This window comes from Panthera leo, chromosome E1 (assembly GCF_018350215.1).
Source record: "Panthera leo isolate Ple1 chromosome E1, P.leo_Ple1_pat1.1, whole genome shotgun sequence".
NCBI classification, from domain to species: Eukaryota; Metazoa; Chordata; class Mammalia; order Carnivora; family Felidae; genus Panthera; species Panthera leo.
The window spans coordinates 39,375,379-39,392,994 of record NC_056692.1 but is presented as its reverse complement, the minus strand read 5'-3'; the positions used below and the strand labels follow the sequence as shown (position 1 = coordinate 39,392,994).

The 17,616-nt window shown below is 41.8% G+C and overlaps 1 protein-coding gene and 1 long non-coding RNA gene across 5 annotated transcripts in view; one reads left to right on the top strand and one right to left on the bottom strand.

Moving 5' to 3' along the window:
• The window catches only part of LOC122205813, a 149,889-nt gene that overhangs the window by 99,623 nt on the left and 32,650 nt on the right, over positions 1–17,616 (bottom strand). The gene's annotated exons all lie outside the window — the stretch shown is intronic.
• Positions 6,302–11,647, top strand: KRT12 (keratin 12). Its single transcript, XM_042914386.1, has 8 exons — positions 6,302–6,934; positions 7,319–7,401; positions 8,379–8,535; positions 9,418–9,579; positions 9,678–9,803; positions 9,945–10,165; positions 10,814–10,884; positions 11,430–11,647. The coding sequence occupies exons 1-8, from the start codon at positions 6,302–6,304 to the stop codon at positions 11,519–11,521; spliced, it is 1,545 nt and encodes a 514-aa protein (XP_042770320.1). The 3' UTR covers positions 11,522–11,647.

Here is a 17,616-nt window from a genome sequence, read left to right as displayed (position 1 = left end):
GCCTCTGGATTCTTAATTGAGCCAATTTCTTGGTTAATTTCATTGGATTTTTGATATTGGTATAATCCTGCTAGCTTTGAGTTACATCTGCTTTCTTTTCCATTGTCTTCATTGCCTTTTAAAATTCACCTCAGCTCAGGGCACCTGGGTGGCACAAGTCAGTTAAGTGTCCGAATTCAGCTCAGGTCATCATCTCACGGTTCATGAGTTTGAGCCCCAAATGGGGCTCTCTGCTGTCAGCACAGAGCCCATTTCAGATCCTCTGTCTCCCTCTCTCTCTGCCCCTCCCCACTGCTTCTCTCTCTCTCTCTCTCTCTCTCTCTCTCTCTCTCACTCTCACACACACACACAAAATAAATACATAAACTTAAAAAAAAAAAAACAACTCAACTCAGCTCTTCGAATAATTTGAGAGTCAGACTCCGATTTCAAATGCTGAGCAGAATAAGAATGAAGCACATCAGGCTTGAAATGGGAATAGATTAGGGGCACAGGTCAATATCAGACTCTTGATTTCAGCTAATGTCACGATCCCAGGGTCCTAGGATCAAGCCCTCAAGCCCTGGGTTGGGCTCTGTGCTGAACCTAGAGCCTGCTTAAGATTCTCTTGTTCTAGGGGCGCCTGGATGGCTCAGTCGGTTGGGCGTCCGACTTCGGCTCAGGTCATGATCTCACACTCCATGAGTTCAAGCCCCGCATCAGGCTCTGTAATGATAGCTTGGAGCCTGGAGCCTGCTTCGGATTCTGTGTCTCCCTCTCTCTCTGCTCCTCCCCTGCTCATGCTCTGTCTCTGTCTCAAAAATAAATAAAAACTTAAAAAAAAAAATTCTCCCTTCTCTTTCTCTCTCCCTCTGCCCATCTCCTCCACTCATGCTTTCTGTTTCTAAAATAAAAAACAAACAAAAAAAAAGGGGCGCCTGGGTGGCGCAGTCGGTTAAGCGTCCGACTTCAGCCAGGTCACGATCTCGCGGTCCGTGAGTTCGAGCCCCGCGTCAGGCTCTGGGCTGATGGCTCGGAGCCTGGAGCCTGTTTCCGATTCTGTGTCTCCCTCTCTCTCTGCCCCTCCCCCGTTCATGCTCTGTCTCTCTCTGTCCCAAAAATAAATAAAAAACGTTGAAAAAAAAAATTTAAAAAAATAAAAAAATAAAAAAAAAGAAATGGGAGTAGATTAAACACAAAATTAGTGAAAACCTTCTCAAGGCAGAATGCTTCTCCTTATGATAAAACTGCATAAATCATCAGGTGTTCTCTTTCTTTATGGGGTGAATGTATGTTATGAAATATTTCTATTTTTTTTAAATAATAGCCTTAATGAGATAAAATTCATACACATAAAATTCATCCTCATAAAGTACACAATTCAGTGGTCTTCAGGATGTTCACAGGATTGTGCAACCATCATTACTGTCTAGTTTTAGGACATTTTCATCATTCAGAAGAGAAACCCCAGAAGTGCCTGGTGGCACAGTTCATTAAGCATCAGACTCTGCATTTTGGCTAAGGTCATGATCTTAGGGTCATGGGATCAAGCCCCTCAGCACAGAGCCTGCTTTGGATTCTCTCTCTCCCTCTCTCTCTACCTCTCTCTGTGTGTATCTCTCAAAATAAACATTAAACAAAAGAAAAGAAACCCCAGTAGGAGTCACCCCCCACTTCTCTTCCCCCCAGTTCTGGCAACCAAATCCACTTCTATGGATTTGCTTACTCTGGACATTTCAAATAAATGGAATCAAATAATTTGTTCTTTTGTACAGAAATGTTTGTAGCAGCATTATCCATAAGCCCAAAGTAGAAACAACTCAAATGTCCATCAACTGATCGATGGATAAACAAAATGCAGTAGGTCCTACAACAGAATATTATTTGGCAACTTATACACAGTGCAAAGAGATGAACCTTGAAAACACTATGCTGAGGGAAGTCAGACCCAAAAAGATACATACTGTATTCTCACCCATTTTGCATTTCAGGAAGCAGTAACTGCCTTGCAAATGTTTACAGGAAAAATCATTTTGCCCTCTCTCGTCATATTCTAGTAAATGAACAGCTTGGATTTAAATTTTGATACATAAGTTTGTAAGTAAACAGGATTTTGAGTGTGATGATATTGAAAATAATAATGTGATTTGCTTACAGATAATAGTATCTACCATTTATTGAGCACTTACTATGAGCTAAGCGGTGTGCATGGCATTTTATATGCATTTCTCATTTAATCCTCACACTGACACCATGAAGTAGAAGTTATTAAGTTGAATCATATGGTCTTGCCAATACGTGATCATTTTTTACCTTTAAAAAATAGCAATTTCATATGGGTTGGCCTTATTCTATTATCCCCATTTTATGAATGAGGATTATATATGAAGATATGAAATCAGTCTCCCAAAGTTACAGTTACCAAGTCATGGAGCAAGACTGAACCTCAGGACTGTTTGTCTGAAGTCATGATACCCTTCTAAGCAATTAATTACACAACAGTGAATTCTTTTTCTCCTACCAAAACACATTCCAAAATAGTCTGTAACTTTGACATGCAAATACTGAAACTGAGTCTGATTAGTAAAAACCCTACAGGAGGTGGGGATTGAAATTCACTAGGCATAGCCATCATCAATATGACAATTATTGCCCACGGCCCTAGGCAATAATGATACTTTGTTCAAAAGTTAGGATTACTATTAACTGAATTTCCTATCATAAAAATGAAAACTAATCCTTGCCTTTGGGTCAATCTCTAGTTTCTTCCAAACAATCTTTCGAAGAAAGCAGTGAAACACTACATACATGTGGAACCAGATGGCTCTACCTCTGGTTCTTCCAGTAGTTACTGTGTGAAGGTGAAGTGTTAATCTCCGTATCTACACTTCTTATACCAGCTAGGACACGGAACAGCATGACCCTATTTCTGACAGGCATACAGATCCAGAGAAGACCTGTAGTCCCTAAATATGGGTCTCTTTATCACGCATTGGAATTTCATGACTTCATACGAAACCATCAGTGCCGAAGTGGTCCCATCACACTGCGAGAGAAACCCCAGAGGGGAAGCTAGGATGGACTTGGGGGATTACACCTACTAAGAGCCTTATAACATCTAGAAAGAATGACATCGAATGACATAAAATCAAAACATGACCAGTGGACACCCTGTGCTCTCACCCTTACTGACTTGGGGACAGTCTCAAATAACAATTCCAACTTAAAGTATTAGCTAGTGCTTTTTATTTTTTAATTTCCCTTCAAACATTTGTTTTCTCTCCCCTAGACTCACTTCTAAGATTCGCTTCCCAGAAAAGGCAAGTATAGATACTTGAGCACAATTATTTTAAATTTACATATAGGCATTAGAGGTGGAAAGTATACATGTCAGGACAAAACCGGCTCCAAGTTCAAGAATTCAAGTTAATCATATTCCCATATCACGTGATGATATCACTAAGTTACAAGTCTGCATCTGGCACATTCCCTCCAGTCTGTAAGCAAGTAATAGCCTGTTTTCATTTCTATGGCAATCACAATGGACTCACCCTTGGTGGGGCAGGTTGGGGGGGGGGAGCAGCTTATAAGCAAAAATTAATGACCATAACATCAAGCTCCTGTGCAGGAAGTGCAAGTTGAACTAGTACTTTATATGATCTCTGACAACGCAGTTACATGTCAAAAGAATAACTAAAACTACATTTGCCCACGCGTTTGCAGGATTTCATGTCTCGTGTCATTCTTTCGGTCTCAGCCTGTACAATGAGAAATGAAATTCAAGGAGAAAGCTTTTTTGAAAAGAAAAGAGTGAAAGCTCCTGGTTGATGTGCAGGGCAGAAACCCAGTCTCATGGCTGGCGGCTCTGAGTGACCCTCTGTCTTTTCTGTTTTCACCATAAGAAGCAGGGTTATGTTGTCTATAAAACGCACTGCAACCTGAATCCTGTCTTTGCCACCTCCTGGCTCTGTGGCCTTGAATAAGTCACTTGACGTCGTGACCCTCAGATTGCTCCCTTGTAAAATGGGACAAAAGTATCCAACTGAAGAGGTTGCCACAAACGTTAAAAATAACGTCTGCAGTTTACCTGGCCCACTGTCTAGAATGTAGTAAGCCCACTATCACTATCAACGATTCAAACAAAGACAATCTCATTCAAAGTGCTTGTAATACAGATTAAAGGAACCTTTGGTAACAATCTCCATAGGAGGCTGAGGCCCCTGGTTATTTCCACTTAACACGTTTCCATTTTCTCAAGAAATGAAACCAACGGATTATGGCCTCTCTCATCAAGCAGAGTCTGCATTTGATCACTGCATCTTTTCTATATTTATTGTAAGAATATGTAGTTTCTGCAAATGTCTTGCTTAAAACCCCTTTATTTGGAAATCCCACCGGCTTGCTCTTTGTGATGTGTATAGGAGGGGGGGAAATACATCTCTTCACATGTGTCCCTTCCATCGTAAGGTAAAAGGAAGTTGTAACTGGATTTCACCCTGGGTTCATCATTCCTGTCCCTGGGAAAGCGAAAAGAAGGGTCACACAGTCCTTCCATTTGCCAGAATTGACAGTGAGTATTCCCCACAGAGGTCTGACATGGGCTTCAGGGGTAAACCCTCTGCATTTGCCCCCGTATCACCAATGGGCACTGTTGGCTCCAGCTCAAGAGCTCAGTGGGTTAAGCGGCCGTCCTCTGCTCAGGTCATGATCTCGCATTTTGTGGGTTCGAGCCCCACATTGGGCTCTGTGCTGGCAGCTCAGAGTCTGGAGCCTGCTTCGGATTCTGTGTCTCCCTCTCTCTCTGCCTGCCCCTCCCCTGCTCATGCTCTGTCTCTCTCTCTCAAAAATAAACATTAAAAATTAAAAAAAAAAAAAAAGACTATTCATAGACTTAAAGAGCCTCACTTCGGGGTGCCTGGGTGGCTCAGGCTGTTGAGCGTCCGACTTCGGCTCAGGTCCGGCTTCGATCTCACGGTCTGTGGGTTCGAGCCCCGCGTCGGGCTCTGTGCTGACAGCTCAGAGCCTGAAGCCTGCTTCCGATACTGTGTCTCCCTCTCTCTCTGCCCCTCCCCCACTCTCACTTTGTCTCACTCTGTCTCTCAAAAATAAATAAATGTAAAAAAAAAAAAAAAAAAAAAAGAGCCTCACTTCCCAGGAAGTTAGAGTCAATATTTTCTGGATATTTGGAGGGGCAGGGGGCAGGGATTGAGGGTGCGAGCACTGATATAATTTTAATACACAAAAAATCAGTTGTATTTTGATACATTAGCAATGCTGGGGGTAGAGCAGTGAACAATCAGACAGTGAAATCAGGCTCCTGATTTCATAGAGTTTACTAACAAGGTAATTCTTATGTAAAGGGAAAGCTGTTGAGAATATTCTAATATTCTACTCAAAACATAGTATTTTTCAATGTTCAAAAGGTCCCCTTTATGAATCAGAAAAAAAGAAACCATGCGACATCCTAATTCTAATCTGATGATTTAAAATCCTTGAGAAGTCAAGGGCACCTGGCTCAGTTGGTTAAGTGTCCAGCTTCAGCTCGGGTCATGATCTCACTGTTCATGAGTTCAAGTCCCACATGGGGCTCTGTGCTGACAGCTGAGAGCCTGGAGCCTGCTTCAGATTCTGCATCTCCCTCTCTCTCTCCCTCTCTCTGCTCCTTGCTCTCTCTCTCTCAGAAATTAAACATTAAAAAAATTAAGAAAAAAATCCTTGAGAATTCAAATTCCTGTATGAATCTGGAAAATGCATTTATTCCCCCACCTCTCACCAGTGCGTTTCACGACTGCTTCTGAATCTATATTCCACTAGGAGATAGACTAGATCATGACTGCATGGTTTACATTTAGTTTTCCAAAGGAAACAAGTCAGAAATATGAGTGAAGAACTTTAAGAAGCTCAAGGCTGAGGACGATGTACGATTAGTTTATCCATTTGACAATCCCTCATTGCCTTCCCACTGTGCCTAAGACACCGGGCAGTGCTGAGAATACAAGCAATAGAATATGTTGGAAGAGGAAAATTCCTTCTGACAACCTATCTCTACTCCACCCAGATTTCTTTTTTGTATAACAAATATATAATGGGCACAATTATTCAATTAGTTCTATACCGATAAGTTTTCAGTATGCATAAATCATGCATTTGTTGAGCTGGTCAAAAAAGGGGGAAGCACGATATTTTGAATGAGGAGAGTGAACTTTTCAACTGTAACACCCATTTCATGACCTATAAAAGGCCAACCTTTCTGCCTTGCTGACACTGCTTTCTCTCAGGTTGTAGCCCCCTTCTCCGGGCTGCGGATCTCTCCAGCAGCACCATGTCCCTCTCAGTGCGCACCTCTGGGCTCTCCCGGCGGCCATCTTCCCAGAGTGGGACATCGGGCAGAGCCAGGGGCACGTCCGCTTCCATCGTTGGAAGTGGCTATGGGGGGAGCACCTTTGGCTTTGGAGACAGCTATGGGGGAGGCTTTTCTTCTGCTTCCATGTTTGGTTCTAGTTCTGGCTTTGGTGGTGGCTCTGGAATTTCCTTTGCAGGAGGACTGGGCAGTGCTTATGGGGGAGCCCTGGGTGGTGGTTCTGGAGCCCTGGGAGGTGGCTTTGGAAGCCTAGGAAGTGGCTTTGGAAGCCTAGGAAGTGGCTTTGGAGGCCTGGGAGGTGGCTTTGGAGGCCTGGGAATTGGATTTGGAGGAAGCCCCGGAGGTGGCCCTGGAGGCATTCTCTCTGGCAATGATGGAGGCCTTCTTTCTGGATCAGAAAAGGAAACCATGCAAAATCTTAATGACAGATTGGCCTCCTACCTGGATAAGGTTCGAGCTCTAGAAGAGGCTAATACTGAGCTAGAAAACAAAATTCGAGAATGGTATGAAACACGAGGATCTGGGACTGGAGACCCCGGGTCGCAGAGTGATTACAGTAAATATTATCCATTGATCGAAGACCTCAGGAATAAGGTAACAATATGGTTTTTGAAGGGGCTTTGGGAATTCCTTTTGATGTTTCTTTTTTACTATTACAATATTTTACAGTGATAAGACATGTAAAACTTAAGGTTTTTCAATTTGACTGTATTAGGAGCAATTTCTCAACTCAGGATATTTAGTTTCATTTTATCATTTATTATAAAGTGATTGTACTTCTGCTACCTTTTCTGCAAAAACATGTTTCTTGATTTTTAAATAAAATGTTATAAATGTTTTCTTTTAAAAAGTTAAATTGCCTTAAACTCGTAATGAAATCGCAGGTTAACATCACCTAAAAATTTTCTGTCAAAAATATACCTGCATAATACTAGTATTTTCCGTCCTCATTTTGTGTGTCTCCCCCTCTTTGGCCAGATCATTTCCGCCACCATTGGAAATGCCCAGCTCATCCTGCAGATTGACAACGCGAGACTGGCTGCCGAAGACTTCAGAATGAAGTGAGTAGAACAAATGAAAGACTGATGAGAATTGACAGGTCTCATTATTTCTTCTTAGTCCCTATTTTCCTGCCTTCATTGATGGCAAACATTCTACCCCTCTGCAGTTCACGTGCTCTGCGCATTTGTTGTTTTGGTAAATGCACATTGGGCATTCTAGGAAGTAATCAGATTCGGACACAATTCACCTCACACATCCTTAATTATAAGGTGCTTTAGCCTAGGGCTATGATCACCATGCTGGTAATTTGCTGTTGGCTCATAACACGGATATGATATTACCACCGATGTCCCAAACCTCGATCTCCCATGCATCAAAATGAATTCATAATGTTTTTGCCCAGAAGTTAAGTGAAATTGTCTTTTTCCGGATGACACATACCACTAAAATATTAACCACACACCTATTTTGATATTCCCTCCTCCTTTCACGTACTCCACCCTCCCAGACCTGAGGAAGAAACACTAATGCTCATCCTGCTCCATAAAATCCCCACACAGGATGTGGCAGTGCTGATGATCCTGAACCTCTGAAGTCTTGGTAAAAGCTATTAAGGAAGTAGCAGTGTTTTAATTAAATCATGAATAAAAGTTAAGCAAAAAGACTATTATTTTATTTTCAACTGCTTTTAGGATGCCATCAGAAACCCCACCTGGAGAGGGGCCACTACTGTCTATAGCCGGGGTGGCCAGCCAAAGGGGAAACTGTTTCCTGGGACACAGTGCTACTGAGGGTCATTGCTGGCAGAAAAGTCTCACCTCATAATTTTTTCACTTCTCTCCAACTGAGCAGTAAATTACCATGAAAAAAAGGAAGGGAAAATCTTAAAAAGGAAAAAGAGCATCATACGTCATACGTCACGATGCTGCCACTTTTAAATAATCACAAGGGGCACAAGACAGCCCTGAAATGATGGCAGGGGCCTTAGTCAAATGGGTGTGTGGACTCCAGGAACTGTTTTGCACTTGGTTTTCAGGTATGAGAACGAGCTGGCCCTGCGGGTGAGTGTGGAGGCCGACACCAACGGCCTGCGCAGGGTGCTGGACGAGCTGACCCTGGCCAGGGCCGACCTGGAGATGCAGATCGAGAACCTCAAGGAGGAGCTGGCCTACCTGAAGAAGAATCATGAAGAGGTCAGCTGAAAAGGCAGCTTTCTAAGCTGCTTTTTTTCTCCCGAATTCACAAATTACAATTTCAAATTTACAAACCTACAGTTAGACCCAATATGGATGCTATATCATGTCCCTGTTAAATTGGCCCTTTGCTTTGAATTTCTGGATGTGTGTTATGTATGGTGGTGGGATTGGTGGTGGTTTCAGTGAAGGTTTAACGGATTAGAGGTGTTTTCTGATGTTGTCATTTGCATCACTAGGTAAGAACAATCAGAATGTTAACTGTCCTGATTTAGTGATTTTTAAAAAAAAAATATAGTACTTTTCAAGTTCAAAAACAAAAGTCTACAAACAATACATAATATTTTATATGTTAGAGAAACAGGTTATGCCCAGTGTAAAACTCCCATGGGACTCTGGTGTGCCACTATATCAAAAGCTGGTGTACAAAACAGACATTAATCATGACCCTGGCAATGGGTTTCTAAATAACTTTCTACTGGAAATCAATGACTGCGGTACAGTGCGCAACCCTTGTACTCTCTGCAGCCCCCCGTCTGGCAGCTGTGGTTGGAACCCCACTATACCTTTCCCACCAGGCCCTCCCTTCTTCTTGGTAAAGGCCCGGGAACCCCAAGAGGCAGGGCCAACTCATCCATTTTCTATGGTAGGCACAGCCCCTAGGGCCTATGGTAAGTTTAGGGACCCAAGAAAATGTCTTAAATTCTTTTAAAATAGAAGAAAAATACGAATTTTTAGGTTAAAAAAAGTTTAATTTTTGTATTATGTCAGTACAGCAACACGGTTATGAAATAAAACGTTTAGTGTCTTTTGTGTTGGAAGAGACCCACGAAAGTCACAACGGGCCTCTGTGCCCCTCTTTTTCTCACTCTCTGTGCCCAGGAGCTCCAAACCTTCCTGGCAGGCGGCCCGGGGCAGGTCAGCGTGGAAATGGACGCTGCTCCGGGGCTGGACCTCACCAGGCTCCTCAACGACATGAGGGCGCAGTACGAGGCCATCGCTGAGCAGAATCGTAAGGACGCGGAGGCCTGGTTCGTTGAAAAGGTACCACGAACAGAAACAAAAGGCTTTGACCCACTTGCAGGAAAGAGGCGCGGGAACAGCGCCCGCTCGCGTCCCTTCACCCCTGTTTGCCTCGGCAGAGCGGGGAGCTAAGGAAGGAGATCAGCATCAACACGGAGCAGCTTCAGTCCAGCAAGAGCGAGGTCACCGACCTGAGGCGCGCAGTTCAAAACCTGGAGATCGAGCTCCAGTCCCAGCTGGCCACGGTAGGGCGCGCCCGCGCAGTATCTTTTCATGACTTCCAAAGAAAACGTGCCATCCACACTAGGAAGGCCACCGGCGGGCCGCCTTCCTCATTTCAGTCCCCTCCACCGTTCTGTCTGTGCCATTTCCCTCCCACCGTGCAGAAGAAATCCCTGGAGGACTCGCTGGCGGAAGTGGAGGGCGACTACTGTGGCCAGCTGTCGCAGGTGCAGCAGCTCATCGGCAGCCTGGAGGAGCAGCTGCTCCAGGTGCGCGCCGACGCCGAGCGCCAGAACGCCGACCACCAGCGGCTGCTGAACGCCAAGGCCCGCCTGGAGCTGGAGATCGAGACCTACCGCCGCCTGCTGGACGGCGAGGCCCAAGGGTGAATAGACAGGTTGAAATGGGTTGGAAATGAGTTTAGTGGCTGACCAACAGCGGCCACCTGCTGCGCTCTGGGCAACAGAAGGCAGGGTTCTCTGGTTGATGGAAATTTACCACATCTCCTAATGACATGCCTTGGATTTGGTAAATGTCCTACACTTTGCAAAGTGCTGTCACCCGCTATCTTGAATTTTATAAAATGCTGGGATGAATAATGGCACCACAGACAAGAGGCATACTGCAAAGGAGCACTAGAAAAGTCACCCATTAGAGACCTGGTATCAATGCCCCAATGCTAAGAATGACACATCAAATAACAGCCACCTGAGTCACCTCACAACCAACTGCAGCGAACTTTCCAAAAGGGAGCAGCAGCCTGGAATAGTGGGAAGAGCCCGGGGCTGTAAATCAGGAAATCTGACTTCTGAGAGCAGCCAGTTTGCTTCACTTTGAGAGCCCATTTTAGGCACGGTTTGAAAATAAAGGTCCACGCACTAAGTGATTCCTCTCAGGGTGCAACATTCAATCACTGCAAGAAATTTAGAAAACTAGTTTTATGCACATTTTTAGCTTAAACAGCAAACTCTTTATTTCTTCTCCTCCTCCCAGAAAGCATCATGTGATACCATCTCCCTTGTTTTCTTTACAGCGACGGTTTTGATGAAAGTTTATATGTGACAGACTCCAAATCTCAAACACAGTCGATCGATTCCTCTAAAGGTATGCAGATTCCCTAAGAATCACTTAGAGTAAGTCAGAATCACACTTATTAATGACTAAAACTATAAGATCTCATTAAATATTGCAGTTAATAATATTAATAATTATTATTAATTAATATTAACATTAATTATTATTAATAATTAATAATATTAATAATTTAAAGTATATTTGCATTTCTGAGCCAAGGAAAAATATTTATGCATTCCTGCAGAAAAATACACAGTCTGTACTATATAAAACTTTTGGCAAGCCCAGGAAGGGAAAAATCTACTCTACAAAGAGGTATTATGAGCATCATAACCACTTTTTAAATGTTTAAAAAGAAAAGTATTTTCATTTGTGCATAAGACAATACAGAATACATTTCATTTTCACTGAATAACATGCATTGTTTTAGAATGCAAAAGTCACTTTCACAAGTTTAAATTTAATGGATTGTATCTGCCACTATCTCACTTAAAGCTTAAGTCAAACAACAATCAATTTTGGATGAATATGTGAAACACTAACTTTCTCCCCCTTCATTCTATTTTTATCTTTAGATCCAACCAAATCCCGGAAAATCAAGACAATTGTGCAGGAAGTGGTGAATGGTGAAGTGGTCTCATCTCAAGTTCAGGAAGAACTAATATAAAATTTCATAAGATCTTCCCCAAGATTGATTCCTTAGGAACAGTAAATTTACAAGCAGAAATTATCCCTTTCAGAGTAAGATATTATATTAGTTCAATTCTACTTTTGTCTGTTCCATTTTTCTTGGATTCCCTATTCACTATGAGTCCTTTTTGCTCTTCAATTACAAATCACTATGGCCACGTTGGTCTTTATAACAAACCAAAATTGCCTTACATCTTTCTGGACCTGCAGTAGTCTTTTCATAAACTTTCTTCTGGTGACCAGGAACATGTTTTAATCACAGGATTCTGATCAAGTAGTATGGTTTTAATAAATAAAAGATGAATGGTAATAATGTGAAATGTGTACCTTCTCTATTCCAACAATAATGTCAAGAGCATAGAGAGAGGTTTGTAAAATACTAACAGTAAAGTAGATAAACACTGAGATGAAGATGGCAAGGTTGGAGATTAAGTTAAGAAGATTCTTTTAGAGAGGTGCCTGGGTGGCTCAGTCAGTTAAGCATCTGACCTCAGCTCAGATCATGAGCTCACAGTTGGTGGGTTCGAGCCCCATATCGGGCTCTGTGCTGACAGTACAGAGCCTGCTTGGGATTCTCCCTCTGCCTCTCTCGGCCCCTCCCCTACTTGTGCCCTCACTCTAAATACATACATACATACATACATACATACATACAGATTCTTGGTGCAGCGCCAGCCTGGGATTCTCACTTTCTGCCCCTGCCCCATTCACATGCACCCACATGCGTGTTCTCTTTCTCTCAAAATAAATGCACTTTTAAAAAACAATTCTTTTAGAAGTTCTGTCTTTTTATCACTTCTCGGCCTTTTGGCTAAGATCAAGTGTAGAAGTTCTGTCCTTTTTACATCAGCCAATCAAGGTTACAGCAAAATTACATTACCCATGATGGGGGAGAACAGTTGTCCTATTCTTTTTCTAGGACCTTCTTTCATTCAGTCAAGAAACACTTATGGAACCCTTACAGTGTACAAGACTGGAGACTCAAAGGTGAATATGGTAAGATCTTTGCCTGGATGAGCTCACAATCGAGGGCAGAGATACACCTCTACCAGAAATGGTGATACAGAGAGATAAGGCAGATAGAAGTTCAAAGGACACATGGACGAAGAAGTGAACAGTTTGTCAGGGGGCAACTAATTGCTTCATACAGAAATCAACCAGGCAGAGAAGGGGAAAAGGAAACAGAGGAAACACATGTGAAAGAACACGAGGGTGTAAACAAACATTGCTTTGACGTCCCTTCTCCTATCTGGCGCCATTGAGGCCGAGGGTGGGGTTTTCATTGGGGTGGATCAGACCCATGAGTCAATAACAGGTGTCATGTTCTGGGTTGTGGCAGCAGGTGGCCAAAGTTTAAGCCTGAGTAGATGGGGGTTCAATCTGGGTTGCCAAATTCGAAACCCTAAAAGGGAAATAAGAGCAGGACTTAATGATTAAGAGCCTGGGCTCTGAAGCCAGACTGGGTTCAAATCCCGGCTCTGCCACTTCATAGTAAGTAACCTAATCCCTGTGTGCCTTAGTTTCCCCATCCATCATTGAAGTGGGTGGGTTTTGTGGAGATGAAATGAGGTAACATACATAAAACACTAGAAGCAGTCCCTGGCACCTAACAAGTACTCAATACATGCACTCTATTATTATTTAGTGTATGGAAACCATATGGGGCACAGCAACCAGGGGAACTGATGAACAAGGAGTGTCATGGGGAGAAGGGAGAGGCAGGAGTCACGCAAGCCTGGAGGAATTCTAGCCCTGAGTGCAAAAACCCACGGAAGGTTATTATGCCATTATAGCTGACCTGCTTCAGCATGCAGCTTTCTGAAGTCACACTCCTTTTAATATTTGCTAGTGGTTTCCAGTGCTCCATTTATCTCCATATTATGCATAGCAATTCCACTCTCGGCCTAGCCCTCACCCACCACAACACATCCTGGGAGAACTTTACCTTTTAGACCCAAAGAAATGATCAAAGTCTTTTCCTGAACAAGGTCCACAGCCTCCAAGTAATAGATGATATCCCTTTTCTGGTACACAACAGTGGCTGCAAATAGTACTACTCTTTCAAATAACATGTTTTCCTTATAACTACATCTGCACTGTGTGAGACTCAAAGGAGAAAGGAGTTTTGCACAAGGATAAACCCAGTGGGCTGTTCCTAGTTACCATCTTAGTTTTTCGGCACTCCTTTCCTTTCAAAGCATTTTCTCCTCTGGGCTCCCATGGACAATACCTCACTTGCCATTTTTTTCTCAGATTCTTCTTTGTGACCTCTGAATGCTGGCCACGTCTTTCTGTCCTCTCTCTCTACACTCATTCCCTGGGTGATCTTAACTAATCCTGTGGCTTTAAAATAGCTATCTATAGACTTACTGTGGTGGTCATTTCACAATATACACAAATATTGAATCATTATGTTGTGTATTTGAAATGAGTAAATACTGTGTGTCAATTACACCTCATTAAAAGAATAAAGTAATCTTCAATGCATTGATTGCTTCTTGCAGTAGCCTCCAAGATGGCCCCAATGATTCCCACCTCCTGGTACTCCTGTTCCTGTGTACAGTCCCCCCCAACAATGAAGATCGTGTGTGATTTCCAAGGCTAGGCCACAAAAAGCATTTCAATTCTGGCTGGGTCTCTTGGATTATTCACTCTGGGGGAAGTCAGCTGGACTTAAAGTTATATTGGGGGGGGGGGGGGGAGCTACTGAAAAAAAAAAATCAGTGATATCACAAAATTGCCCACATAAGCGCCAATGGCTAGGATCTCATGGAATAGTCATCAAGTCCAAAATAGCAGTCCTATTCTGGTAATATTTCAGAATATTCTACAGTCTTCAGTTGGCAAAGGGTGCATTAGGTTTATTATTTAAGTTCACTCTGCCCCATTCTCACTGCTAAGAAGTGCAATTAGCACAGCATCCTTATCACAAGATTCCAGCCCTCATTCACAAGACCACAAGCCCTAATTCAACACAGATGTAAAAGGTCCTTTTGGACTCAGCAATTAATGAACTGCAGAAGTGAGAGGTCTGTCTTTAAGGAAAATAAAGGGAAAATAGCTTACAAGACAAAACCCAAGTACAAGATCAGACAACAAAAGAAAGCATATTGTTCATGATCATTTTAAAATCTAAAACTTCGCCAATTAAAATGTTTACTTTTTATATCCTTTTGTTGTATGTATAGGCTACAGAAAGATCTGGAAAGTATTGTATATACTAATGTATATATTAGTATATTGTATGTATATATGCATATTGTTACAGTGGTTATCTTCTAGAAATTACCAAGGACTCAGAAGACAATTATATTTTTTCTTATGTACATTTCTTAAAATGCTTAACAAAGAGCATGTATAACTCTGATAATTAGGGAAAACAATAACTTTTAGTTATCCAGAACAAATAGGTTTGCAAGTAGGTCACAGTAGAAGGGAACCATCTAGAAAACAACCCTGGGTTGCCAAAGTAGTCAATTCTTTTAGGCTTTGTAAGAGTGCCACCTACTGGAATCTCATGAACTGAACTTTTAAAAAACTAACACTGCTTTTCAAGCCACTTGAGGGATGTTTGATACTAGAAAGTTTACTTTTCAAAAAAGAGAGAGGGGCACACGGGTGGTGCAGTTGGTTAAGCACCCAACTCTTGATCTCAGCTCAGGTCATGGTCTCACAGTTCGTGAGTTCAAGTCCTGCATCAGGCTCTGCAGTGAGGTTGCAGAGCCTGCTTGGGGTTCTGTCTCTACTTCTCTCTGACCCTCCCCCACTGTGCTCTCTCTCTCTCTCCGTCTCAAAATAAATAAACTTAAAAACATTTTTTTAGTAAATAAATAAAACATAAAAAAGAGATAAAGAAAAGAAAAAAAAGGCAAACTATCAACTTAATAAATGAAAACATTCTTATTTAAATAGCAAATGGCATTAATTTCCAGAAAGTCCACCAGTAAGGAGGCAAGTTGTCTTAAGGCATAAAGAAGAAAGCTAGTAATTATTCAGAGTTTAGACAACTAGAGAGACAATCTGAACTACTCAAGCTTTTAAAAACATACTCAAACATCAACTGAAAATTTATTCACATAGCTGAGAAAGTGACTTTTTATAGGCTAGTGAATGTTTAAGTTTTGGGACTAGATCTAAGATTTAAATAACATTTAACATTAGTATCATAAACTCAAAATCAAACTGAAAAATATTAATGTCCTAACTGACTCTTCATCCTGTGCTGCTTCCCTGGCTGAACCTGGCTAGTCAGATTATGTACATTTTAGTTGTCAGCTTGGAACGCGCGTCCCAAAGTTATATATATACAAGAAGTTTCTGCTGAGAAAAATATATCCATTTTGGAATATTTCATTTATTTGTCAATACCATGGGATTTTTTTTTAAAAAAGTCATTAGAGCTGCAGTTTCATATTTCAAATGAACAGAGCTGCAAATACAACTTTTTTTTTAACCGGTTGAAGTATAATTTTTCATTTTTTAAACAATGATCAACTGGTACATTTATGTATGTGAGACACCACATATTCATTTATTTGTGTATACATTCATTCATCCAGTATTTATTCAGCACCAACTATATGTAAGTCTATACATATTCTACTGAAAATAACCAGCTATGGGGGCACCTGGGTGGCCTAGTCAGCTAAGCATCGATTCTTGATTTCAGCTCAAGCCATGATCTCACAGTTCACGAGATCAAGCACCACGTCAGTCTCCACCTAAAAGGGCAGAGACTGCTTGGGATTCTCTCCCTCCCTCACTCTCTGCCCCTCCCCCACTTATGTGTATGCACATAATTAATTAATTAATTAATTAATTAAAAAAAAAGAAACAGCTTTTATGGATGTAAATACATGAAGATAAATACATGATAGTTTCATACATTATTCTCCTTTGTTGCATTGGTGCAAATAGAATAAGACAAGTTGTTGTCATTTTTCATTGGCAAGTGTCCTTTCTCCAGACACAGTAAATTTGATTATTTAACAAAAGTGTGAGGAGGCTTCATCAATTCCTTTTGGAAGATATGTTACGTCTTCATTCATTTTTAGGAGTTTTTGAAGTTTTTAAGAGGGGCAACTCATACTGTTCAAAAGGTATTTTCAGGGCATTTTTTTAAGACTGTATTTTTAAGTAATCTTTACACCCAACATGAAGCTCTAAGTCACAACCTCGAGATCAAGATTTGCACAGTCCACTGACTGAGCCAGCCAGGCACCACAGCATATTTTTTTAAATTAGGATACTTTTAAATATTTAATTACATTTTACATTACATTTTCGTTATATAAAAGTACCTCCAAGGTACTTCAAGATGTTTTCACTGGGCACCCATTTTATACAACTTCATGTGCTGATTCTGGAAGGACAGGGTAAGTTTACTGTTAAACTTCCCTATCTTATCTAATAAGTAACTGAGTAGGCTGATAAATAATAAGGTAAATTTTCATCATGGTTTTTTAAAAAACAAACAAACATATACAATCAGCATCCAATCAAGAGATAATCCTGGAACCAAGACTACAGAATTAGATCCAGACTAACAGAGGATTCATTATCAGTAGTGCTACAGATAAAGCAGAACAATGAAGTCTAGTTTCCCCGGTCTCACTGGTCAGAGGCTGGGGGTGAGGAAAAGTCATCCGAGGAGGGCGAGGAGGAAGGTGGGAGAAGCTGGTTCAGTTCCCCAGAGGAGTCTTCAGTGGTAGACCGCCTTCCCCTATGGGACTCAGGAAGGTGTTTTGACAGCTTGTAGGGCTGGAAGGAGCAAGAACTGAGTGCTAACCAGTGGGAAGATGAGAACTGCTCTAGGGGAAGGAAGGTCTCAGCAGGGAGGGGAGCCCGATGAACATTTTAGTCATCATTATCATCATCATCTGTCACCTCTGGGGTACACAGTGAAAAGATGCATGACAGAGGAAATCATCGCTGATGAGATAAAGGACAATATAATACTGTAATTCCCCAGACACAAAGCTCAAGGGACAGATTACACAATTCTTTCCCGATTTGTCCAGATGGAGGTTGTTTGGCTGCATTTTACAAAGGTCTGGCATCCGGGAAACCTAG

Excerpts from the sequence above, each read along its gene's own strand:
- KRT12 (XM_042914386.1), top strand. The coding sequence starts at position 6,302 with ATGTCCCTCTCAGTGCGCACCTCTGGGCTCTCCCGGCGGCCATCTTCC. Across the intron at positions 9,580-9,677 it reads AGGCCTGGTTCGTTGAAAAG|AGCGGGGAGCTAAGGAAGGA; the intron begins GTACCACGAACA and ends TTGCCTCGGCAG. Across the intron at positions 9,804-9,944 it reads TCCAGTCCCAGCTGGCCACG|AAGAAATCCCTGGAGGACTC; the intron begins GTAGGGCGCGCC and ends CCCACCGTGCAG.